We start from the raw sequence: 26,431 nt of genomic DNA, 5'->3' as shown, positions 1-26,431 counted from the left end.
CCCAAATGCAAGTCAAGGCCCGAATCTGGACCCGGTGATCGTCTTCGGATTCTGCGTTCTGGCGTTACCCACCTAACGCTCCAACTGGGAGAAGTTTTCCACAGGCGGACGGGTGGGGAAGTCTAAACAGAGTTTATCCAAACCCTTAACCTCTCTCTCTAGCTTGGACCCTGAGAACAAAGGCGCCTGAGAGGAGAACGGTGACCGGCGGGACGGTGAAGGTCTTGTCCAAACAGACCACCCTTCCCCCCAGCTCTCGTCCTAAGAGAGTGGATTTTTTTTTTTTTAATGAAACAAGGGAGCATCTAAAGGACAGGCCCCCCTTCACTCCCCCAGGTATCCATCACCCTGCTCGAGCGCGCCTGGGGAGACCGCACCGCAAGTCCAAGAGGAAGCTCAGAGCTGCGGCGGCAGCAGAGACAGCTCAGCAGTGACACAAGGTCCAGCCGGGATAGCCGGACCCAGCGCCAGAGTGAGGATCCTTGTACATTTCGGGGGAGGGGGCTGCGCTCCATTGTTCACTCTGGGCCAATCAGGGTTAGCCCATTTCCTCCCAGCCAATCCTCCGTCACCCCCGCCTTCCACCCAATCTACCCCGCCCATCAGCCCCCAGGTCCCCAACACCTCCCCTGCATCCCCAGCGGTTCTGGGGAAGCTTCGTGACGCCACAGGTCCCGCCCCCAGCTCCGGCCACGGGTGAATGCGTGCTGACGTCATGCTGCGTACGGGCCGGTGCGGAATCGCTCCTTCAACTCCGCGGGGCAGGAGGAGTTAGTTAGCAAAAGAGCCGAGGCTGGGCGCGCGACCTTCGTCCTTCTGCCCCTGGCCGCACGCTTTGCGCACATCTCTTTTCTGCATGGTGGATATTATTTTTCATTATCCTTTTCTGGGTACTATGGGGGATCATTCCAAGAGTAAGTCTTCCTGTGTGTGTGTGCGTTGTTATGTGTGTGTGCTTAATATGCAATATTTCTAATGCAGAAGAATGTTTAGTGGATTCTACAAGTGGCTTCTATTTGACAGGACACTGGGAGAGAAAAAAAAGAAAACGAATGCATTTTCCTGCAGGACCGCTTATCCGTTGGAATCCTGTTGTTTTAGTTTATAATTAAACACTCTTTCTCAAGCCTGCTAGGCTGACCTCAGGCTGTGAAATCTGCTTCTGTTTTGCGCTAAGGCAATAGGTTTGATTTAGGGATGTGGGGGTTTTTTTGTTTGCTTGCTTGCTTGCTTGTCTTTCGGCCTTTCAAATAAAGATTTCTCTAGCTTTCTTAAACTAAGAAATGTCAAAGAGGATGAGCGGAGACTCCGCCGAAAGCTGATGTGTCTGTGTTGGTATAGGAGGGAGTCGCTGTGAGAGGGAGTGTGCGGACGGCAATGCCGGAACATCACCGTCCAGTATTGATAGTGTGGCGTCCGCAGGGTTTAAATGTCTATTTACTCTTTCTTCTCACTGACTTGTTATATTTTAGTTACAAGATATATCGATAAAACGCCTGTGTCCAAGTGAATGTAATAGCGAAAAAAATCGGGGAGGTGGGTGGGGGAAGACAGAAAGCCTTCGCAAATTCAGAAGATTTTGTTTTTTCGTTTCCAATTGTCTGGACCTTTGGAAAGCCCATTTCCTTTTTCTTGTGGTCGCAAGTCTTGAAAGAGAGCGAGAGCGAGAACGCCAGCGGGTTGGGTTGGGGCTGGAGCGGCCTCGGTAGGGGTCCGGGCAGCCAGGCCTGACGCGGGCCCCGCGCCCTTCCCCGGCAGAGAAGCCCGGGACGGCCATGTGCGTGGGCTGCGGGAGTCAAATCCACGACCAGTTTATCCTGCGGGTGTCGCCCGACCTCGAATGGCACGCCGCCTGCCTCAAGTGCGCCGAGTGCAGCCAGTACCTGGACGAGACGTGCACGTGCTTCGTGAGAGACGGGAAGACCTACTGCAAGCGGGACTACGTCAGGTGAGGCCCGCGAGAGCCCGGGCTGCGCCACCGCCCGCTGGGGCCGGGGCTCGAGGATGGCGGGCCGTCCGCGCGCCCCGGCGCGGGGAGAACACGGCCCCCACCCCGAACGCGTGCCGCCGCACACCTCCTGGCCTGGGAACCCCCCGAGGTCCTCGCAGCCTCCCTCTGGGCCACAAAGCGTCCTGGGCTCGCGTGCCCGGGGTGGGTAGCAGCCCGGCAGGCGAGGCCGGCCACAGGCCCCGTGCTGACACCGCCCGTGCCTTGGGCCCGCAGGCTCTTCGGCATCAAGTGCGCCAAGTGCCAGGTGGGCTTCAGCAGCAGCGATCTGGTGATGCGGGCGCGGGACAGCGTGTACCACATCGAGTGTTTCCGCTGTTCCGTGTGCAGCCGCCAGCTGCTGCCCGGCGACGAGTTCTCGCTGCGGGAGCACGAGCTGCTCTGCCGCACCGACCACGGCCTCCTGCTCGAGCGCGCCGCGGCCGGCAGCCCGCGCAGCCCCGGCCCGCTCCCCGGCGCCCGCGGCCTGCATCTGCCAGGTAAGCCTCTTGCGCCCGGTACTGCGCCGCCGGCTCGGGAGTGAGTGCATGGGTGTGTGTGTTCGCATGGGGGTGGTTGTGATCGGACGAAAAGTTGTCACTTGGGTGTATTTCCGTTTGCCTGCAGTGTGGGGTTTTCTGGGTGAGTGCAGAACCCTGTGTTAGGAACGCGGCTGAGTGTGTGTTCGTGTGACGGGGAAAAATTGCGTGTGGGTAAACGTGAGCCGGGATTGTGTGTATGAGTGTGCAGAATAGTGGGGGAATTGTGTTCTCCGTGATCAGGAATATGTGGAACACAGTAGTAGGAGCAGGAAGGTGAATGACCACGGGGAATCTGAAGTGGTGACTTTGTCTATGGAACTTGTACTCGGAATTTCAAGCAGTATGTGTGTTGTCAGGGAGAAAAGATAGGTTTGCCTGGGGGTATGTGTGTAAGGAATACAGTTCCCAGCCTAGAGGTGGGTTCAGCCAGCCAGAAGCCCACCCGTAAGGACAGCTCTGAAGGCTAACCACTCAACAAAGAGCTAGTGTCTGCATTTGTATTTTGAGGCCCAGTTTGATGAACAACTTAGCCAAACGTTTCTCGGTGGGGAAGGAGTGGACGTACAGTGGACTCAGGGATCATACACCTCAGGGGATGCTCTGGGTCCTAATCAGGAGATGCCCAGAGTTGGGTTCTAAGTGTGTGGTTACTGGGTAGGAACAGTGACTCTGGCTGAGCAGTTACCAGCAAGTAGCCACAGACCTGAAGTACCAATCTCTAGGCCAGGCTGAGCCTCTGGGTGCTGTGCGCTAGAAGTGCTCCCACTTCCTCTGCTCCTCCCTTTATTCCCGTATAGAATGAGAAAATTGGGCTAGATGGGCTATTTGTAAATATTTATCCAGATCTAGATATGCCCGGAAGGGGATATAAATTGAAACAGTGAGACTTGTATCCAAACCTGGTTCAGATGGGAGTGCGAAAAAGGATGAAGCCAGTGTTGAGGGCACCCTGGTCTCGGGTGTCGGAGGGGCTCCCTTTTGTTTGCTGCGGGTTGTGGGCCGCGGGGATCCGGCTCTAAATACCCGATTCTACTTAACCTGGGGTTGAGAGAACCCAAGGCCAAGTGAGGAAAGTGCCAGCGGCTGCGCGCGGGCCGGGAGGGCGGCCGCTGGGCCAGGGAACCCGGAGCCTTGAGGGAGGAGACCCGGCGGGCCGAGGCCCGAGGGCTGGCAGAAAGGAACCGTTCCAGGCCCTGGAGGCCCACTCGCGCCCCAGGGCAGGTCTTCGCGACACACGGCCTGGCCCTGTCCGAGAGGCCTCTGAATCAGGGAGAAGGGCTTTTGGGGGCCACCCGGGAGCAGGAGACAAGCCCCCCCAATTCCGAGGCAGGGCGGCGCGTGGGTCCCCTTCCCCTTTCCCCCTCCAGAGTCCCGGGCGCGCCTCCTTCCTCTTCCTCTGAAACTCCGACTTCTTCCGGAGGGCTTCCCTCGTCCCGCGGAACCCACGCGGGCATTCCTAGGGTCTGGTAAGTGGAGGAAGCACAGCGGGGGTCGACCACTCCCGTCCCGCACAGGCCTAGCTCGGAACTCCCACGCCCAGCTTGCGCGCTGGCGAGATCGCTGCGGGGAGCCCTGTGGAGGAACTAGGGAAGGGACGAAATGCACACCTTTTTCCGGGTAGGGCGAACGGACGGAAAGGGAGACAAGACGAACAATAAAACGAAATAAACGGAATAAAAGAGAAACGAAATCGGGCCCCGGAGGACTCGGCCGCCGCGGGGCGGGGCGCAGGGAGAGTGAGTGGCGGCCACTCTCTCATCTCTCGCTCCCTTGCAGACCCGGGATCGGGCCGGCAGCCCTCGCTGCGCCCGCACGTGCACAAACAGACCGAGAAGACAACCCGCGTGCGGACCGTGCTCAACGAGAAGCAGCTGCACACTCTGCGGACGTGCTACGCCGCCAACCCGCGGCCCGACGCGCTCATGAAGGAGCAGCTGGTGGAGATGACCGGCCTGAGCCCGCGGGTCATCCGCGTCTGGTTCCAGAACAAGCGGTGCAAGGACAAGAAGAAATCCATCCTCATGAAGCAGCTGCAGCAGCAGCAGCACAATGACAAGACGGTGAGAGACTGGGAGCTGGAGGATCGGATCGGGTGGAGCCTCGGGTTCGCGCTGCGGCATCTGCGTGCCCATTTCTGGGCCGGCTCTCGGGAGATCCAGGGGGAACTGGACTCTCCAATAGCGTGTGTTGGTGCTTTCAGAGCAAGGCTTACCTTGGGGTTGAAGGCTTCTTAATTATTGTATCCGAGGTCAGGTCTTCCCCAGTTCCAGCGGCAGACCAGAGTTGGGGTCTGGGGCGTAGTTCGGAGCTCAAGGTGGCATGTTTGCCAGAGCCAGCAAGTCGGGGCGGGTTGTGTCCTTCTCTCAGCATGACTCGGTTTGAACACTTTTCCTCTGCGAACCTGGAGAGGGATGGGAACGCAGCCCTCGCGTTCGTTCCCTTGCCATGTTGGCTTCCAGCACCGAGGCTGGCCTATGGTGGCTGTTTTTGGGCCCGATGAATTTGCACTGGAGAAGGCGGGCTCACTCGGCTGCGGACAAGTGTATGCCTCCCCTAAACCGTTTCAGGCTCCAAATCACGTGCCAGTGCCTGGGGCCCCAGTCTCAAAGATGGCGGGAAACGCAAGACCTAATTCGAGCGTCTTCCACCCTCTCTTCTGCTTGTCCCGCAGAGCCTGCAGGGACTGACCGGGACGCCCCTGGTGGCGGGAAGCCCCATCCGTCACGAGAGCGCCGTGCAGGGCAGTGCAGTCGAGGTGCAGACGTACCAGCCGCCATGGAAAGCGCTCAGCGAGTTCGCCCTCCAGAGTGACCTGGACCAACCCGCCTTCCAGCAGCTGGTGAGGCCCTGCTCTACCCGCCCCGAACTCAGGACTCCGGGGGAGGTGGGGTGGATTTAGCCACTTAGCCAAGGTGGGAAGGGGTGGGGGTTTCTCAGGGGATGAGAGGCTGGGGGGATTGGGGGGAGGTGGGTAGCTGCAACCGCACCCGGCTCATTAATTCGCTCTAACCCAGGTCTCCCTGGATTAAAGCGCTCGCAGGGGAGGTCGAGGGATTACCCAACCCGCAGCCCTACCCTAATACCCCTGCGTGTGCTTGGGGACCTGGCCGACTTATCCAAGGGCCTGCTCCCAGCCGGTGGCTTGTCCCCATGGGACACCTTTGGGAGTAGGTGGCCCGGGAAAACCAGCTCGGGCGCTTCTTCACCCGCTCCTTCCCGGTGTCTCCGCTGCCCCAGGTCTCCTTCTCTGAGTCTGGCTCCCTAGGCAACTCCTCCGGCAGCGACGTGACCTCCCTGTCCTCGCAGCTCCCGGACACCCCCAACAGCATGGTGCCGAGTCCCGTGGAAACGTGAGGGGGACCCTTCCCCGCCAGCCCGCGGACCTCGCATGCTCCCTGCATGAGACTTACCCATGCTCAGGCCATTCCAGCTCCGAAAACTCTCTCGCCTTTGTAATTATTATTAATGCTATTTAAAGAGAGAGGACTGAGAGAAGCGGTCGGGATAGCCAAAAGCGCCGGGACGCAACCTGCTTTCACCAGACTGGAAAGCCCTGCTCCGAGGACTTTTCTTTTTACAAAATCAGAATTTGGGTTTGCTAACGTTAGCTCTGCCATCTCTTCTCCCTCGCTCGGCGTGGCCGCCGCCGCTCTATTTCCGCGCCCCCCGGCCCACGTACGCACTTGTGCGTGGAGAACGCGCAGGTCAGGTCCCGCGCCGGCGCAGCCCCGAGCTCGCCTACGCGGATGCGGCCACCTGCCGCCGCCCGGCCCCGCGCTCCCAGGTGGCCTCGCCCCGGCTCTAGCGGGGAAGAGGACGGGGCAATCCAAAGGAACAGGCACTCAATCCCCCAAAGCGCATGATTGCCGGAAAAAAGTAGAAACGAGACTTTCCTTGAAAATGTTTTAAATTATCGGTCGACGGAGGACAGAGTGTGTGAGCCTTTGCCGAACAAAACGTAAGTTATTGTTATTTATTGTGAGGACAGCCAGTTCATAGTGGGACGAATATTTTGATCTTAATAAAAAAAGATAATAACCCGATCGATGCTGCTCCTGTGTGCTGTTGGTGCAGCGGGAGGGCTGGACGAAGGCAGGTTGGGGTTGGGGCTTGTTTCAACGAAGATGAGGCTCCGCGCAGGGCCCACAGCTGGTGCCCGCGCCTCGCGCGCCACTGGCCCGCGTGCTCCCGCGCCGACAGGGGCGGGCCCGGCGGGGATTGGGCGCCGCGCGCGGGGCGGGGCTGGGTCCCTGTGCTCCGTGCGCCCCGTGCGGCCCAGCGAGGCCAAGCGAAGCGTGTGAGCGCCCAGGACCTCCTGGAAGCCTGCGCGCTCCCTGTGGGCCCCCCACTCTCGGCGTTTCGCGGCAGAAGCCCGCGGGCCGGTGGGGTGACCCCTTTTGGGCGGGGAAACCTGCGATGTTCCGATGGCGGCCGTTTGGCTGGCTAGGGCCAGCGTTTCCGTATCAACCTGGCCTCAGCTCCTGCAGCCGGACCCAGCCTGGCGTCCCTCAAGGCCCCCTCGACCCTCGCTCCACTTTCGGCCGGGTGCACTCGCCCCGCCCCCTGCGTTTCTTTTCCCGCGGGTCTGGAAGCCCGAACCCCCACCCCCGGGCGCCTCGCCCGCCTGCCACCCGGGCCCTGCCGCCGAACAGCGAGGCCAGCCCGCGCGCCCCGGGGCGAACAGGGGGGCCTTGACGGCTCGTCCTCGGCGCTGTCCCCAGAGTGGATGCGCGACGTGATCAATCCCGCTGCATTTATTAATTCCCCCGTCTAGACAGAGGAGAAGGCCGTGCGGCGGCTCCTTATCTGCATTTGGCATCACCTGCAAGCGATACACTGAAGGAGCCACAACAAGCCCCCGCTAAGATCGAGGCTGCCAGGGAAAATAAGTCCACCCAGAACCAGTCTGGCGTGTCCTTGGTTTATTTTCTTTCCAGACCCGAAATGCAGGGGGCGGGGGATGGCTCGGGTGGGAGGGAGCTGGGAATGGCCCCTGGATATGCCGTGCCCAGGTCACTTGGTGTGACATTTCAAACCCCTGTGACTTGTTTTCTTGAAAACTGGCTTTAGTGATCGCAGGAAATAACCAAGAGATACTGAATCTCCAGCAGGCCCCCGGGCAAGCACAAAAAACCGGGAGGCTCAGGTTTTACCCTTCACAAATATTTAACCCTTTGGCAGCCTGGGGTAATTCTTTTCCCAGACCAGTCCTCTTTTGGTGGACTCAGAAAGCTGCCAGCCTGCCAGTGATTCCACTACTCTTGAACAATCTCTGGCATTGGGTTTCCTTGTCCCTCCAAGTTAAGAGACCCTCAAGTAGCTCCTTCTTTGTCCAGGAATTGTTTTGAAAGAGGGCAATGCCCTTACTGAGTAGGGGATAGTTGCAATATTAGCTCAGGTAGCTCCTGGTAAGGAAAAATGTGTCTGAGGGGGCATCTGTGGTCGCTGGATAGAGGAATTGATGCTTTCTGTTGAAAAGCCATGGGCTGATTGGATGGCCAGAGGCTGCTGTAAGTGTTTCAGCTGAACTGATGGCAGAATTCCATCAGCAGGTTTCTCCCCTTCCCCCCCACCATTAGAGATGGGAGGCTGGAAGACTGGCTGGCAACTGAGGAGGTGGGAAGATCGGGCCACATTTATATTTTACTTCCTGAAAGTCAAGGTGATGCTAGCACAAAAATTAAAGAGAATCTTCCCCTTCTTCAGAATTTAGGAAATGGTGCTGCAGACTTAGAGATAAGGGAAGAGATATGTAGGATTAATGAGGACCAGCTTTACTCTCAAGTGCCCAGAAAGTGTTTTAATAATCAGGGTTAGATTCTTTGAGGGTTCATTCCCTTAACTTAGATCATTCCCTCCCAAACAGAACTATAGATATTTCCCTTTACCTTCTGGCTGGCCATTGGATTAGGGGGCTAAACTTCCAAGAAAACTTTTGATTTATCCAGAATATTGGGTTTTGTCATTTTAAAAAAGGAAATAACAGGTTCTTGAATTAAAAAAATTTCATTAATGATTGTTGTTAATTAGCTCTGAATTTTTGCTTTGAACACACTGCAGTATTTTAATGCTACAAATGGAAACATCTGCCTATCTAATTACAGTCACCTCTTCCCTTGCCATCCATAGATCAAAAATCTAATTCCTCTTTTTGATATTTATATGAGTGTGTCTGTTTTTGAATATTGGGAAATTATCCAGATCACGGTGGTTACTGTGTATTAGGATACCTGTATCTATGTGTATTGCTGTATAAAACATCACAAGCTGTTCTCCTGTAGTTTGTTGCTAGCCACCCAAAGGGGCGCATCGTTTTCCTTGTGGGTTTCCAAGGAAAGGGTTTGACTCTGAAGCCTTATTACAGTGGTCCCTGGTGAGGTGTCAGATCTATGGTTGGTTAGTTACATTAATAAATATCTGTTTTACTGGTTCCCAGGTCATCTTTAAACATCTTCTGTAATACAGTAGGGATTTCCTTGTAAATTAAACTACCTGTAACAATTACAAGTGTTGTATTTTATGCTTACTGAACTTTTAAAGTGAGATACCCAGCTGTGTAGTAAAAAAAGTCAGTTCAATCAAAGAGGCCATAGATGGGAAATGGGAGTAAATTATTTAACTAGATTCATCTTAGAATAAGATTTTCTCAGTGGATTTATCTAATAATTTGGATAGCTCTATGTAATTGAGGCAGAAAGGGATTCCCAGAGATGGAAAAGTTTATGGCTATTACACCACAAAATTTAATACATATTGAAAGGCTGCACAATTCTGGGAAATTCAGAGTCCCTGTGGCAGTATTCCCAACGAACTTTAATTTTTAATGGGTTGTGGAACAGAAATCGGCCTTTCAGTTTTGAATATGAAATAGCTTAAAGCTTAGTTTTGTCAGAGCTGCAAATACTGGGTTTAAATGAGACGTTGTCTAAGATTGTTCTCTAAAAAATGTGAGATTCTGCCGCTGCTGTCTGGGGGAGGGCATAAATTGCCACACATTTAGTTAGCTGTCTTTTCCCGTACAAGTATTCACCAAAGAGAGCAAGAGAATTAGTTGACTAGCAGCATGCTGGAGAGGGGAAACAATGAATGAATAATAAACGATTTGCAGAGGGGTTCCCAATGGACTTGTGATAAAAGCAGGAAATTCAGAGAGTTTATTAAGCTGATGTAGGGAAGATTAGAGGCTTTTAAATATGGGTCTGATTGATGTAAAGGTAAACTTTCTTCAGGATACTGGGATTCAGTGCAATAACGAGGATTGTGTGACCAATTACAGACTAGCACCTTGTTGATGGAGACTGTGCATGGAAGATGCAGATAAATGGAGCTAGGCTGAGAGCAGTAATGGGAGAAAAAAAGGGCACAGAGAAATACTCCATTGGGATCCAGATGTGGAGTGGTGTAAGGGGAGTGGTTCAATTTATAAAGCAAGTTTGGCGCCCAGCAGAAATCATGCCAGAAAGGCTGGAGTGCTAGGCGAGGCCATCTTTTGGATCGGGGCACCGCCTGGTCCATAAGGTCAAGGGCTCGTGAGAGAGTGGGTCAGGGGGTGAGCGGAGGGGCAGGAGTTCAGGAAGGCTGAGCGATTCCTCAGTGGGAAACAGGATATTCAAGGCGGTGGTTTCAGTGTGGAAGGCAGGAGACCCCAGTGTTCGTTCGGGGCGTGGGAGCAGGGAGAGGGACGTGGAAGAAGAGGGATGGTGAGGAGTAATCCCTTCCCAGATTATTGAGACCCAAGAATTCAGAAAGCTTGTCAAGGAGCTCTGGAAAAAATGGCCCACGTGCTTTTCTTCCTGGGGAAGGAAGGAAAGATGGTAGAGGAGGCGAGGTCCGGACCTAGATTCAGGGTTCGAGGGTCACAGCGCCTCCAATTGCCTGTAGGGAGGGAGAGGCTCCGGAACTCGGCAGAGCGGCATCCTGCTGGGTGTCCGGTGTGACGAGACCTGTAGAGCTCCGGGAAAGCGAGCTGCCGCCTAGAGCGAGAAATTCGGTTGGGCAGCGGCGTTGGGCGTTCAAATGTCGCTGCCCCCGGACCTCGGGCGGCTTTTACCTATTTGGCTCAAATTCTGGGCTCTAAAGCCCGGGCGAAATTGTTACTTTTGCTGCGACTGGGCCCAGTCGCATCCTCAGGTTTACAGGCTGGACCCAGCAGAGGGTTTTCGCTTCGGCCCAGCGGGTCCACCTGTGGCCCCTGAGCCTCGGGAGACCCGGGACGTGGCCCCCGCCCCAGGAGAAAGCTAGTTGGTGGCACTTGTCTCCGCAAATTGGAACAAGATGTGCCTGCGCTCACCTGCGCGCGGTTCTCTCCCCACCCCGGGAGAGTTTAGAAGTAGTAAAACCCAGGGGAGTTAGAGCTTAAATCACTCTAGCCCTGCGGAGCGCACAATAAAGGAGGGAACTTGAGACCTGCAGAAACCGCGCGGGTCGGGAGTCACAGAGGAGCCGCCGGCCCGATCCTCGCAGGCTCCCCAGCCGGGTGGAGCCGGGGTTTGTCTCAATCAAACCCTCTCCCCTCCCGGACGAGGGGCCCAAATGAGACCATTCAATTAAATGTTTAATTGCGAATTCTGGTATGGTTTCTGGAAGGTTAATCACAGCTGTCTCAATTATTTATGGCTTTTTGGCAAATTTCCGACCAGATAAGAAGTATATTCTACTGTGAAGCGTCTTGCAGGAAATCTGATAAATATTTGATTATTCCTTTCAGCTACAAGGATTCTGTGACCACGCCCCAAGACCCGAGGGGCAAGCGGGATTTGGGAACTCCTCCCCTGGTTGGGGCGCCCCGGGCGACGGCGGGTCGCGCAAGGAGCCGGCCGCCGACACCTGGCTCCCCGGCCCTCGGGCAGCAGAGAAGCCCGGGCCGCCGTCCTGGAGGAGGGCGCGGGCTCCAGGGCCCAGCCCCTCGGCCTCCCGGGGGCGCGGCGCTCAGCCCGGCCGCGGCTCGAGGTGTTTCGGAGCGCGCCGCGGCGAGGGTCCGGGCTCCTGGGTCCGGCGCCCCGGGCCGAGTCGCCGCCGAGCCCTGGGAGCGGGCTCCGCCGAGGCGGCAGGGACTTCCCGAGAGTCGATCCCACTGGCCTCGGAGCCGCCCTCCCCGCCCCGAGACCAGCCGGGCTTCGGCCCCGCAGCCCGAGCGCGCGGAAGACGCCGGGTCCCGGGCGGCGGAAGTACAGAGCGCACTGGGATGCGTTCGCTTTTTCTCTTTTTTTTTCGTTTGAAATTGGATCTCTTTATTTTCTATTTGCAAAGGAGTAAAAACAGCATATACAAAACTCGGCAGCCATGTGGGGCTCCAAAAAGAAGTGTCCTGAACATTAGGTAGCTAAGTTTGCTTTCAACAATCCGATGAAACTTCTGTATTTTCCAGTCCCCTCCGCCCCCAGTCTTGAATCTGATACGTATTAAAACCATTTTTCCCCCCCGAGCAGATCTTTCTTCTTGGTAATGTTTGATCCTTATCTGACAGAAATTATTACCAATGTCACTCAGTGACCGGCTTAGCACTGACCGTTGGCTTAAGGTGGAGAAACGATGAGAACAAGATATGAAAAGGTCAACATCTCCTGGCAGACAATCCTCCCGTTCAGCTGTGAGCCGTGCACAGGAGTTGAAAACTTCAATTCAGAGCCCTTGTGACCGTCTGTTTTATTTTCACTTCGGTTTTCATTGCAGTTATTTGAGAAAATATTTTAGGGTGATTCACTATGGTTGATCTTTTTGGATCCGTAATTTTTATTCTGGAGAATTTCAGTTCAGCGATGCTATTTCTATAGGAGACTCTCAGTATTGGCCGCTAGGAAAGTTTAAGCAGACCAACGAATATAATGCTTTAAATTCATTTCAAATAGCCCCCAAAACATATTATGTAATTAGAATGTAAAACTGTTATAAACATCTTTTACTCAAACCTATAAAAGGGAAATCTAGAGCAGGTTGACTTTTAGTAAGTCTTTAATTAAGATACTTCCGGAGTTGGAATTAACGTTTTTCTTTCAAATTTGTATTGCTTTAACAAGAAAAGTCATCATTGCAAACAGAATAAGTTATTTTATTACAAGAACAAAACAGACTTGCTAATTTTATGTCTAATTTTACCCACATTACAAATGCAAAGTATATATTATCATAGGATGTAAGTTACCAAACTCCAAAATATTGTGCATAAATGAAATAAACTCAACTTGCAGAATTAGAAAGAACATTAAAGTATCTACAGTCTTTATAAATAGTGCAAAGTATATACCATATCTACAGAGTATAAACATGTGAAAATGAACTTCTTAAGGAACAGTTAGAATGTTTGATCAATTTAAAATATTAATGAGGGTACTCAAATATACAACCAACCAAAACATTTATTTTTTCTCTTTTTTTAAGAAAAACTGTCGAGCTTCTTCCCAGGCCTGCTGAGGAAATCTGTTAGCCAGCTCAAGATAGTCTTGGGAACCAAGGCATTTTCCTGAGAGAGAAAAAAAAAAGAGTAAAATTAAAAAGAGTTAAATTCTTCAAAATGTAAGAAATGAAAATTATTTTGATATCTGAGTACAAAATGGAGACATACTCTTCAAATAAATCATGATGCAAATTTAAGTAAAGGTAACTGATCTATATCTATCTATAGTATAAAATATATAATATATATTTTAATCACAATCTATTTCATGCTTCTAACCTATTTAGACATTAACCCCTATGTAAAACATTATGAAAAACATTGTTTTTGGACTCTGGAGTAAGAAAATAAGTAAATAAGTATGGTAAACAAAATAAAGTGACAGTCATGTATTCCATCCTTAAGTTAGCCTTGAAAGGCTAAATCTGTATGTAAACTTTACATTTATTTTCTAAAATAGTCTATTTAATCTAAAACATGATTTTAGTTTAAACATAACTTTAAAAATGCTCCAATCTGGCACTCAGTCACCTAACAAAGCAGAGGGAACTGTCAGGAGCTTTACTGGCTCTTGAAACAAACGATCTCCTGGCCAGCCAGTCATCTAGCAGCGAGTATTTGAAAAACAGAATTTTTCCTCAGCAATAAGAATGTGGTGCTGCCAGGAGCTGCTTTACACTTAGAACTTAGAGGTTCACCTGGGCAATGAACTCAACATCTTGAAACATCTTGAAACATTTCTGGGGTATTTAATCTAAGCAAAAGGGGAACAGATGTCCAAGGTGCAAACTGGCAACTTAGTGTGGCATCATCATTTTTTTAAAATCAAGTAAGCATATTATGAGCTGTCACCAGTAGAGTGATGACTTTTTCTAAGCAGAGCAGAGAACAGTTCCCTATTTGTTGTTTTGTGGATTAACCCATAGTAAATCCACACTGGGGAAAGCATGAAAGTCAGAGAAGATGGTCCCTTGGAAAAGGAAAGAAGGTTGAAACCAAGCAGACAGAGTCAGCCCCTGGGACTTCGCCTGCCAGATAGGCAGCAAATTGTGACTCATCCTTATGTCAGGAGAAAGAGGAAGAAAAAAGAATGTCTATACTTCTTACTGGCAAAAAAATTGCTGTACAATTAAAAATAAATACATTAGAAGATTTTTCTAGGCATTTTCATAAATTCAAAATTTAAAACATTGTTTTATAAGGTATAGTAACAAATTATGCTGATTTCTCTCTAGCCTCCAACAGCTTAAAAAAAAATGCTGTCACTGAGTCAGGGCAGAAGTGAACTTGCACACTAACACAGGCTTAGACAAATGGTACCAACTATGATGTTGACTTGAATTTCTAAAAAGGGGCATAGCTTTCTGTTTACTTCTCTGAGTGTCTGAACCAATAAAACATGACATTTTTTCATGATATTGTTATAGTTTTAGTTATATTCTCTTTTACGTACTTTTCAACACCTGCCCACTATAAACTGTATATTCTGATGTACTCATGCTTGATGACAAAATCAATTTCTTTATTCCCTGAAATATATTTGGTATCCGAATCTCAAATATTTTAGGTGATGTAATAAATTGATTTCTCTAACAGTTTCAGAGGGTTGAATGAGAAATGTCCAGCTAACAAACACATGACATTTAATTTCAATAGAGACGTACCTTTGGGCTGATAAGACTGGGTATCTGCCTGACCTGGAGTCTGTGCAAAATCCTGTGTGAAACGAGAAAAGTGTTAATTTTAATACCAATGCTACGAACAGAGAATTTTGCTGAGCGTGGCTTTAAAAATGCTTCTGAATTCTGAGGCAACTATTTTTTTTTTTAACATTTATTTTATTTATTTATTTATTTATTTTTGTGGTACGCGGGCCTCTCACTGTTGTGGCCTCTCCAGTTGCGGAGCACAGGCTCCGGACGCGCAGGCTCAGCGGCCATGGCTCACGGGCCCAGCTGCTCCGCGGCATGTGGGATCTTCCTGGACCGGGGCACGAACGAACCCGTATCCCCTGCATTGGCAGGCGGATTCTCAACCACTGTGCCACCAGGGAAGCCCGGGCCTGTATTCCAGTGGCCATGGCTCATGGGCCCAGCCGCTCCGAGGCATGTGGGATCTTCTCAGACCGGGGCATGAACCCGTGTCCCCTGCATCGGCAGGCGGACTCTCAACCACTGCGCCACCAGGGAAGCCCTTTTTTAACATCTTTATTGGAGTATGATTGCTTTACAGTGTTGTGTTAATTTCTGCTGTATAACAAAGTGAATCAGCTATACGTATACATATATCCCCATATCCCCTCCCTCTTGCACCTCCCTCCCACCCTCCCTATCCCCCTGCTCTAGGTGGTCACAAAGCACCAAGCTGATCTCCCTGTGCTATGCAGTTGTTTCCCACTAGCTATCGATTTTACATTTGGTAGTGTATATATGTCCATGCCACTCTCTCACTTCATCCCAGCTTACCCTTCCCCCTCCCTGTGTCCTCAAGTCCATTCTCTATGTCTCCATCTTTATTCCTGTCATGCCCCTAGGCTCATCACAACCATTTTTTTTTTAGATTCCATATATATGTGTTAGCATACGATATTTGTTTTTCTCTTTCTGACTTACTTCACTCTGTATGACAGACTCTAGGTCCATCCACCTTACTACAAATAACTCATTTTCGTTTCTTTTTATGGCTGAGTAATATTCCATTGTATATATGTGCCACATCTTCTTTATCCATTCATCTGTCGATGGACACTTAGGTTGCTTCCATGTCCTGGCTATTGTAAATAGTGCTGCAATGAACATTGTGGTACATGACTCTTTTTGAATTATGGTTTTCTCAGAGTATATGCCCAGTAGTGGGACTGCTGGGTCATATGGTAGTTCTATTTTTAGTTTTTTAAGGAACCTCCATACTGTTCTCCATAGTGGCTGTATCAATTTACATTCCCACCAACAGTGTAAGAGGGTTCCCTTTTCTCCACACTCCGAGGCAACTGTTTTTGCATGAATAGTTTGGAGCCCAAATATAAAAGCTGAAGAAACTGACATTATGTAATTCAGGTTCTCATATGTTTAAATCAAATAATGATGACTCAAATCTTGCTAAATATCACCAGGGGCCAGTTTGTTGCCTCCTGTGTAAAGTACAACTTTGTTTTATATCTAACAAACTGAATTCTTTAGCCAAATACTGTCTTAAAATATTGACAGATTTTTAACATTTTAAAAAGCACAACTATAAAAGCCCTTATGTATTCTGCAGCTATATCTTTTTTTAAATTGAAGTATAATTGACATACAGTATCATATTAGCTTCAGGTGTGCATCATAGTGATTCTGTATTCATTTACATTCCGAAATGGTCACCATGATATGTCTCGTTAACATCTGTTATCATACAAAGTTATTATATTATTGACTATATTTCCTATGCTGTACATTACATTCCCATGACATTTATTTTATAGTTGCAAGTCTGGGGGCTTCCCTGGTGGCGCAGTGGGTTGAGAGTCCGCCTGCCAATGCAGGACACACGGGTTCGGGCCCTGGTCTGGGAGGATCCCGCATGCCGCGGAGCGGCTGGCCCGTGAGCCACAATTACTGAGCCTGCGCGTCTGGGGCCTGTGCTCCGCAACGGAGAGGCTGCGATAGTGAGAGGCCGGTGCACCGCGATGAGGAGTGGCCCCCACTTTCCACAACTAGAGAAAGCCCTCGCACAGAAACGAAGACCCAACACAGCCATAAATAAATAAATAAATATAGTTGCAAGTCTGTACCTCTTAATTCCCTTCACCTATTTTGCCCACCTCCCACCTCCCCATGCCTCTTTCCCAACCACCAGTTTGTTCTCTGTATCTATGACTCTGTTTCTGTTTTGTTATGTTTGCTTGTTTTTTATATTCCACATATAAGTGAAACCATATGGTAAAATTGCCTTTCTCTGTCTGACTTATTTCATGTAGCATAATACTCTTTAGGTCCATCCATTCTGCAGCTAAATCTTAAAGTCTAGTAATTTTACTCTTAGATGGAACATGAAAAATGTCATCTATAATATGTAAAGTTTCAGGAACCTAGGACAAACTACTAGCTCTTATTTTTAATATAATTTTCTAGTAACTATTAATCATCTAACACAGGGGACCTTGAAGAACCATTTTATAAACTAAAATCCAATGTATTTTCATTCCCTTGAGCACAATTATTTATAGAAAAAAACGAAACTTGATTTAACTCCAGCAATCTAAAGTGCTATCCCAAATACGCATTATAAGAAATTTCTGTAGTATTTATAAAATCTGTGTGCTAAAATAAAAATGTATGTTAAATGTGTTACATTTACATTAAATTACATTTAATTGTGTGTTAACTGTAATGGAGAAGAGTTTGAATTAGAAGTACTCCGAGATCAACACCAGATGAAAATAATATATATGATCCTTACTTTAGATTCTGATACCATTTATAGTTTTATAAATTGTTTTCCAAGCAGTTGAAAATGTAAGGGACTGAGTTGGTACAGATGCAAAATTGTCTTTGCTCAACATTCACTCTCTTGGTTCAACAATCACTGTCCTGGTTGAGGCCTCTCTGCTCATGCCATGAAAAACTGCATATCACCTCCCTGGCAGTCCCTGTCCCCCTTTCTTGCATTACTTTTCTCCATAGCACTTAATACCATCTGACATGCTATTTATTTTACTTATTTATTTGTTTTTTTGTTTGACTCCCCCCATTCTAATGAAAGATCTTTAAAGGAAGGAATTTGTATCTGTGTTATTTGCTGCTGTATTTCCAGTGCCTAGAGCAGTGCCCAGCACACCAAGGGCACTAAAAAATTACCTGTTGAGTGAAAGAAAGAATGAATTTTAAGATCACAGTCTTAAAATTCTCTATAAGATATTTTCTGTTTAAATTTAATCCTAAGGCTATAAGAATATCTGAAGAATCCTAAATGTTAATTGTGATGTTTATAGAAAAATTCATTAAGATTTTAATTATTAATCACAAGATGTTCTTTGAAAAATCTGTACCCTACTTATAGATCTGAATATCTTTGAAAAAATTTTCAGAAATTGGAATCCAGACTCAAACAGAACAATTAAGCTGAAAATAAAACATTTCTAAACAATTGATCTAGTATGTTTATTAACTGATCATCTAATAGAGGATAGTTTAAGAAATGTAAACTACTAGTTGCCATCTAAGGTGAAGAAGGCTTGGGGGACTCTTTAGCCATCCCAGCCAGCTGGGCACAGTTACACCCTTTCAAAAGTGATATTCGTATATTAGCCAGAATAAGGAACAATAACAATACAGAGCTCTGCTTTCTGTTTCATTATTATGAACAGAAAACACTGTCTATTAATCACATGTGCATCATGGAACAAAAACAGATTGGTTTTAGGGTGGAACATTTGAAGGAAAATGGAAGATTTTCAGCAAATAATGATATACAATGGCAGAAAAAAAAATCACAGGATTAGCTATTAGCAAATGTTAAAGAATAGCCAACTTGATTTTCTATTGTCAAGACTGGGTTAATTTAGATGTGGAAATACTGCTTTGCTTTGCTACAGTACTAATTCTGATTCCAGTCCTACAGAATTTAACTGGATCAGAAAAATATAAGGCCATACTTAAAAGTTTTAGATTTAAGAAAAAGCAACATAACAGATTTTTATTATACACACAAGGCTGTGTGTGTATTTATTTATTTATTTAAAAATTTATTTAAAATATTTATTTAAAAATTTACAAATAAACTGACATTTTAATTGATCTTTCTTCAGCAATCATTATCTTTTCCCTATAAATAGACAAAAAGCAAGATGAATTAACAGTTAAAGCCTTAAAGAAGTCTTTTAAAAAACATTTCCTTAGTGCAGGCTTACCATTTCATTAACTGGAAAAATACCCTTTTCTTGAAATCCTCCAAGTAGAAATTATACAACACCCAAACCCCAGTTTTACTATCATGATATTTTAGAAATTAATTTCAAGCACAGAAATATGTGAAATTTTTAAAAGGTAGAGTGGATGGCAAGAATAAACAGCTGGTTCGCTTTTACTTTTCAACTGCATTAGCTTACACACAGAGCCAGAGAATTAGGCATAACACAGAAGGTACCTGAATGAACGTGGCCAGTAGAACACAGCTCATCTCCTGCTCCAGAATGATCTTGTTCTGAAGATTGTTGTAACAAGCAGCGATAAGTGAAGGGAACAGCACTTTGATCAGCCGTGGGTCACTGAAATACTGGAAGGGCAACTGGCAAAGCTTCTGCAGCACCGTGGGGTGGCGGCCGGACTGCACGATGACCTGAAACAGAGGAGGAACCCCAGGTCAGCTGCCAAAAAGCCCCGGCCTGCCTGCCCTGTGTCCCCCTTCCCCAGCCAGTAGTGCCAGTAAGAACCATGGAGAACCTGCTGAATAAGTGTAAGGAGGAAAGAAAAAGACTCCTAAACTCCTTACCAGAGCTTAACTTAAGTGACATTTGAAAAGAGCAGAAAAGAAAGAAATCTCATTTCCTAACTTAAGGAAAAGATTCCAAAAGTTCTGCACCCATTTAAGTTCTTATAATCCATGAGGAATCATGCACTTATCATGGAGAGAGGGTGCCTGTGAAATGGGTTTGGGATACACACTGCTTTAACAGAGTGCCCCACCCTTCACTCTTCCCCTTAAAGCAAAACAGCCATATTCCTTAAAACCTGCAAAGAGTTCACTCACAAGAAAGATACCCTTTCCTATAGTCCTGCCCACTAACCTAGCTCACGGAATATACTGAACACAGATAGATCTATTCTGTATGCAGACAAACCCTTGGAAAGAAAAGGGGATTGTAAAGGGAACGGGAACAGTTTCAGCAAACACAGGCTCCAAAAGTTCCTTCCTCCGATCCATACAGCTTATCTATGTTTCCATCAGTGCCACTGAGTCTAAAAGGAGAATTGTTTAGATAAATGAGACTGTTGTCTTGAAGCAGTCTAGGTTTACAACTGTGTACATTTTAAGAAATGGGGCAATGCAATTAATGGGCTTGCAGGGAAGCCCTTCTAACTCACTCCCTAGGCCTACATGATAAACTAAGAAATGTCAAAATCAGATCTGTTTCAAGTAACCTTGATTAGACTGTTCTAATATAAAAGAGCTGGGTGACCCAAAGCCCACTTCTTGGTATAGGAGGAAGCTCACGGAAGGTTAGGAACACTGTAAAATCTAAGGTCAAGACCGTAAATTGTACTTGGAAAAACACAGTTTTACAGGTACACACCCAGACAGGACTGCATTCAAATTAAAACCAGAAGGACAGAATGAAACAGCAGAGGCAGGAGAAACATAAATTACAGGGATTTACAAGTTTTCAAAGTACTTTTAACAATACTTTAAGAATACACTCTCAGATGATAATGCAGTTTGGTTTAAGAAGAAAATCAACAAAGTAATAGTTCACATATTTTAGTTCAATAGCTAAAATGACATCAAAAACCTTTGGAGAATGTTGATAGGGACTTGTTAATACCTTCAAATCCAGCAGGAATTTTAAAGACTTGCAGTGTGACAATTCAGCACATGGCTATATGCTGCCATTTCTGACACTGGCTGAGAAAAATATGCCCTATCATCCACTTTATTGATAAAGCATTTGCTTAAATCTTTATTTTAATTATTAGCTACAAATTTTGTAGCACAGCCAAATGATCATCACTTTAGAATTTATAATGATACCATTATTAGAAGTCTCTTTTCTCCCTTTGGACAAAAATTAAGAACAAGTTTTTTCTTTGGAACTTCACTGTTAAAATGCTATTATTGGAAGACTCACTGATTGAAAAGACATTAAACTGGACAGTCTGGCTAGCACAGGCACAATGTTAACTCAAAGATGACAACTCCTGGTTCCTGGTAAATTAGCCCAGAACATGAGAGCTTAACCATAACTTATTCCACCTGGACTCCTGACTCTTGCTGGGGTGAGGCAGAGCCCCTTGGGGGTCAGTCCCTTCTGGGAACAGGGCTGGCTATCAGCTGCCTGTTGAAAAAGTGAGTTTACAGAGGTCACCAGCAGTGTAGTGAGATGACCTGCCAGAGGCCACTACCTTTAAGTCCTCAGACTGCAGAAGACACAAATGGATACAGGCAGTTTGGTTACCTTGGGGTAAGGAGTTCTACCCACAGGACTAACTATGACAGGACTCAACCAGATTATAGGTAAGGGGTCCAGTCCGTGAGAGCCACACCCCTTCGCTTGGCTGTGAGCCAGAGTAGGACATGTAGTTGTCACTGTCCCTCAAATCACACTTCAGACATTGTGGGGAGACAGGATTAGGAGACGCGGGAAGTGGCCAACCTGTAGCACTGAGACTCAGTTGGTGAGACTACTCCTGGATGATTCAGGTGGGCTCTTGGCACAGAGCAATGGCAGTTTGATGTCATGAGCACAGCTAAATAGTCATCTGAATTAGGCTAATAAGCACTTCCTGTAGGGGCAGGGAAGCAAGGCTGGGATGCAAACAGCCTGACCTCAATGCTCAGGGCCTTGGGTACCAGGAGAGAGTTTCCTGAGGGGCTTTTGACAGATTAGGGGATAAAGGCATGATTCCGTTTTATTTCATCCACTCACTCCCAGGCCTTAGGGGGGGTAGGTCAAATGTCACCTTGGACTACTTAAGCTTTCCAAAATCAGTAGAAAGTCAATAGAGTGTCATCACGGGACATGAAGTTCTTGCTGAATGAAAGAAATGTACATAAGAGAAATCTCAGACATACAATATGATGTAAATATGTCTCTCTATATGCCTTCCTCATGGAGCTGCAACTAAATCAATAACTGCTGGTCTGTCACCTTTGTCCAGACAAAGGGTTGCCAATAAGGCCTAAGGTGGTACTACTCTGAACCTGGCCAGGCCACCTGCCCTTCCTTTTAGGACACACAGGCTAACACAAATATAAAGAAGCATTTCACAGAGTCCCTTTCCAGAGTACTGCACCAAGGGAAGGATGTGACCTGCCTGTAGATTTCTTTGGTGGCCACAGTCATCAGAGACAGTAGATAGGGAGCTGGTGTGGCCTCAGGAGTAATGAGAAACCTCCTCTCAAACATGATGTCCATTTTCAGATGCAGAGTAGGGCTCCAAGGAAACCAAGGGAATTTCTAGCAACATTCAGATCAAAAGAGACTGAAACTGAACTTGCCTCTTGCTCTTAGGTGTGATTCTAAAATAGGTACTAACTTAAGAAGAACTAGGAGATCTGAGTTCCTGCCTTCACTCTAGTCACCAACTAGTTGTGTGACCTAAGCAAATAGCTCAGTTGCTTTGGGCTTTAATTTTTTAAAAAGTATACTTTTCATTGAAGTATAACACACACACCCATTAAGTTAATAGCTTGATTTTTCACGAAGTGAACTTACCTGTGTCGCCAGCACCCAAATAAAGAAAGAGAACACGACCAAGGGTTCTGGGTCTTTAATATACTCTTTCTCACTGAAAATTAGATTCCTGCATTTTGAATTTAAGACAAGTCACAGAAACTACTTGACTGTATTAGAACATAAGATCTCTCTTATGTTCTTAGCACTTCGAGGCCTTCTTGGATTCAGTCTCTATCAATCATTCTCTGGAGAGAATTCTCCTTTGGTCTTCTAAGCAAAGGCCAGTGGGCCTAATTCCTCAGTCACTGAAGAAAGATACCTTTTACCCAAATGCCCTGGCACTCACCACCTTTTTCTTTGGTATCATTGGCAAGGGGTTGGGGGACGGAGTAGGGAGAGGGTAAGAGAGGAAGTGGGAGAGAGACCCTCACTTCCTTTTCTTTTTGGAACTATCAACAATTCTGGGAAGAAGGGGCTTTAGAAAAAGGAAAGTTGCATGCTGCCAACGTGTGCTATAGCCTGTGGAAAGAGGGTCAAGAAGATCTGAATGCTGTCATTAAAAAGGCATCTGGGAAAAAAAAAAAAAAAAAGGAATCTGGAGTAGACAAGTGGACACGTTGATTCTTTCACCTGTTGATCCCTGACTACCCACTAAGCCTTCTGGATCCAATCTTTGCACTTCCTACCAAGTGAAGCATAATCTGGGTGCACTGAATGAGAGAGTCAGAAGAGAGCTCTAAATTCAGCGGACGTTTGCTGAGTGCCTCCTGTGTGCCAAGTGCTGTCAGGGACATGGACAGGAATCAAGTTTTAGCTCTCAGGGAGATGAAGTATGTCCACAGTAGACAATGATACAAAGGAGCCTGGGTCATCAAAGAGAGAAGGATAAGGTACTAGGGGACCCCTCACCTCCTTCCTTAGGTGAGGAAGGCTGCACTGAGAAGGTGGGCTGGACCTTCAAGGCTAGATCAGATCTGAGCACCGAGAATTGTAGGTGGAGGAATTTTAGGTGGAGAGAAGAAACGCCTAGGTTCAATAACCAGCCTGTCTTTGTCTGCTCAGGCTGCCATTACAAAATACTATAGACTAGGTGTCTTAAATGACAGAAATTTATTTTCGCACAGTTCAGGAGCCTGGAAGTTTGAGATCAGGGTGCAGCATGGTTGGGTTCTGGTGAGCGCTCTCTTCCTGGTTTGCAGACTTGACACCTCAGTGTGTCCTCATGTGGCCTTTTCTTAGTGAGTGCCCATGGAAAGAGAGATCTCTCTCTTCCTCTTCTTATAAGGCCACCAATCCTATCACATTAGGACCCCACCCTCATGACCTCATTTAACCTTAATTAACTCTTAAAAGCCCTATCTCCAAGTACAGTCACATTGGGGGTTAGCATATGAATTTTGGGGGGATACAATTCAATCCATAGCTCAGGTCTGATTCCTCATCACCCCTGGCCAGAATAAAGTTTCATTAGCAGGCTACCCTCACTAACCAGGTGGATTTTAGAAGTGACTGGGTCAGTTGTCTCTCAGTGGGCATAAGCCGTGAATCTGCAGGCTCAAGGGTGCTTGGTGTTAGGTAGCCCTGGGCTCTAGGCCTGGCTCTGGTCAGTTAACAGGTTTGAGCCTCAGTGTTCTTTCAATAAAATAAAGGTAGATGGCAGCCTTCAGGGTTTACATGAGGATCAAATGAGACAGTGTCCGTGACCACAATGCATTAATAAAAAACAATGTTAGTTATGAGTGTTTGGTTAGCTCACCAGCTCTACTGCTCTGAGTCTTCTCCTGCCGGATCTGGCTTCCCTACACTTGCAGGACCAGAAGTCCCCTCCCAGCGTTAGGCCTAATGAATGCTTTCCATCATCCCACCCCCATCTCTCCATAAGGGCTGCTCATTAGAACAGGGCATCTGGCAGCAGCAGGCCCTACTCTGGCTGGGACTCATCAGCAAGCTTCATGCCACCTGGGAAGCCATTGCGGCGGCCTCTCCCTGGCCCTGTCTGCACAGGAGACAGCTATGCAAACAGTGCTGGGGATGCAGCTAGGATCTTGTGGTGGTGGGGTAGGAAGTGCATTCTGAAGGCTGTGAAAAGAAAATCCTAGCATAAGCACGATCCAAGAAATGCAGGTAGCGGTACAGAGAAACAGTCTTAGCTTACTCTGTGTGTGTGTGTGTGTGTGTGTGTGTGTGTGTTTTGAGAATGTTGTGCTAGACTTGTCAATCTGAAGACAGAGCAGGAAGGGCCAAAGCTAATAGGCTGGTGTTGTGGCCTCCTGATTCAGACCCAGGAGGAGCTTCCCTCCAAGCACTTGAGGAAATCCTTAAGCCCAGGAAGCCTTCCCAGATAGCACAGCCTGAGAATGCCTCTCCTTTTCAACCCAAAGACAAGGCAGCAGCTATTACACATTTAAGTGTGTGTAGCTTAATTCCTAGTTCCAGAAGGGCAGGAACTGTATCTTTTACTCTTCTGTCCTCCATTGCTCTGTTGCAGGGCTAGGCACATCAAAGTTACTGGAATGAATGAATCAAAGTGACAGAGGGTCCCTAGTTAACAAATTCTTCTGTGCCTTACCTTGGGGGAGAATCATACCACAATCTCTTCTCATGAGGTATAGATGCCGTTTTCTGGCTCAGGGGCCTCAATGGTCTGCACATCATGTTGCCTTAGGTCTGCACAGCTAGTCCCTTGTCATAGACTGAATGTTTGCATCCCCCCCGCCCCCATCTGCACTCACACACACACCAATTCTTATGTTGAAATCCTAACCCTCATGTGATGGCATCAGGAGGTGGAGGCCTCTGGGAGGTGATTAGATCATGAGGGTGGAGCCCTCATGAATGGGATTAATACCCTTATAAAAGAGACCGCATAGGGCTCTCTAGTCCTCTTTCTGTCATGTGAGGATACGATGAGACGTTGGTAGTCTGTAACCTGGAAGAGGGCCCTCCTCAGAACCTGAACAGGCTGGCACCCTGACCTTGGACTTCCAGCTTCCAGAACTGTGAGAAACAAATTTCTATTGTTTATAAGCTACCCAGTCTATGGAACTTTGTTATTGCAGCCCGAACTAAGACATCCCTAAAGAATGGATTTTGTGATACTCTGTCTCCTATCCTAGAAGGAAGTTGGGCTTGAGATCCTCAGCATCCTAGGCACAAACTCAGGGCTCCCTGGCCTGGTTATAAAGAGAGGTCTGGAAAAAATCCTCCTCCTTTGTGGGTGGTGGGTGACACTGGTCTCTCACTTGATGTGAAAGAATCCAAAATCTTCTAGGATATCACATTGCCAGAACCTCAGCAATACCCAACACAGCAGAAAGCTTGTCACTGGAGGAGACATTACTCAATAGTCTATAAAGCCCCTTTCCCTACATTGTCTGAGTCTCTAAATACCCTGTGAGGTGGGCAGACAGGGATGACTATACTCTTATAAGAAGAGATCTAACGCTCAGAAAGTTTGAGAGACTTGTCGCAGGTCCGCCAGCCAGTCACTTATGGAGCTGGGCCTGGAAAACTCTTATAACTGACTGCTGGCTTTTCTCTCACCACTCAGGCCTGTCCAGTGCTATCAGACACTCATGAGGCTGCCCCTTACTACGCAGAGGGGCTCTCTGTCACCTGAGCTCATTCCAATGACTGGCTGCCTGCCAGCTTCTCGCACAACTTTGCCAGCCCAGATGAAGATGAGGATGACATACTGTCATTCTAAACACGCTAAACCAATTGACATATACAGATTAAACCAACACAAAAGGCCTTTCTTCAAAACCCTATATTCTGTTTGGCTAGGTATCAAATAACCAGTTCTCCGCTATTGGCTGTGCTGTGCTAAGGGCTTGTCTCAAATGATCAGACCTAAGAACTTGAAAGAGAGGAACGGTTGGCAATGGGGCTAGATTCTCAGGAGTGAACTGTTGGAACATGCGACTCCAAAATGAGGACCCTCTTGTGATGGTTATGTAGTCAGCTGCCTTCTGGGTTTTGAGTGCCTGCAAATCTGGTCTTACATTTTTTTTTTTTTTTTTTTGCGTTATTCGGGCCTCTCACTGTTGTGGCCTCTCCCGCTGCGGAGCACAGGCTCTGGACGCGCAGGCTCAGCGGCCACGGCTCACGGGCCCAGCCGCTCTGCGGCATGTGGG

At 47.7% G+C, this 26,431-nt stretch overlaps 2 protein-coding genes across 3 annotated transcripts in view; one reads left to right on the top strand and one right to left on the bottom strand.

The window, feature by feature from the left end:
* Window positions 1–856: 856 nt before the first annotated feature.
* On the top strand, window positions 857–5,883 carry ISL2 (ISL LIM homeobox 2; the record flags this gene model as incomplete). Its single annotated transcript, XM_079699714.1, has 6 exons — window positions 857–914; window positions 1,759–1,948; window positions 2,225–2,487; window positions 4,306–4,589; window positions 5,201–5,368; window positions 5,767–5,883. 6 exons carry the CDS (start codon window positions 857–859, stop codon window positions 5,881–5,883), a joined length of 1,080 nt encoding a protein of 359 aa, XP_079555840.1.
* Window positions 5,884–12,884: 7,001 nt separating this feature from the next.
* Window positions 12,885–26,431, bottom strand: part of SCAPER (S-phase cyclin A associated protein in the ER) — a gene marked incomplete at both ends in the record, with an annotated part of 359,493 nt that continues 345,946 nt past the window's right edge. For both annotated transcript variants that reach the window (XM_079700316.1, XM_079700317.1), the window contains 3 exons: window positions 12,885–12,988; window positions 14,587–14,638; window positions 19,049–19,240. In XM_079700316.1, the coding sequence (XP_079556442.1) occupies window positions 12,885–12,988; window positions 14,587–14,638; window positions 19,049–19,240 (348 nt within the window). The remainder of the gene's footprint in view (window positions 12,989–14,586; window positions 14,639–19,048; window positions 19,241–26,431) is intronic.

Source organism: Hyperoodon ampullatus (assembly GCF_949752795.1).
Source record: "Hyperoodon ampullatus genome assembly, chromosome: 3".
NCBI classification, from domain to species: domain Eukaryota; kingdom Metazoa; phylum Chordata; class Mammalia; order Artiodactyla; family Ziphiidae; genus Hyperoodon; species Hyperoodon ampullatus.
Note: the sequence above shows the minus strand (reverse complement) of the source record. Positions and strands in the feature narration are given on the sequence as shown.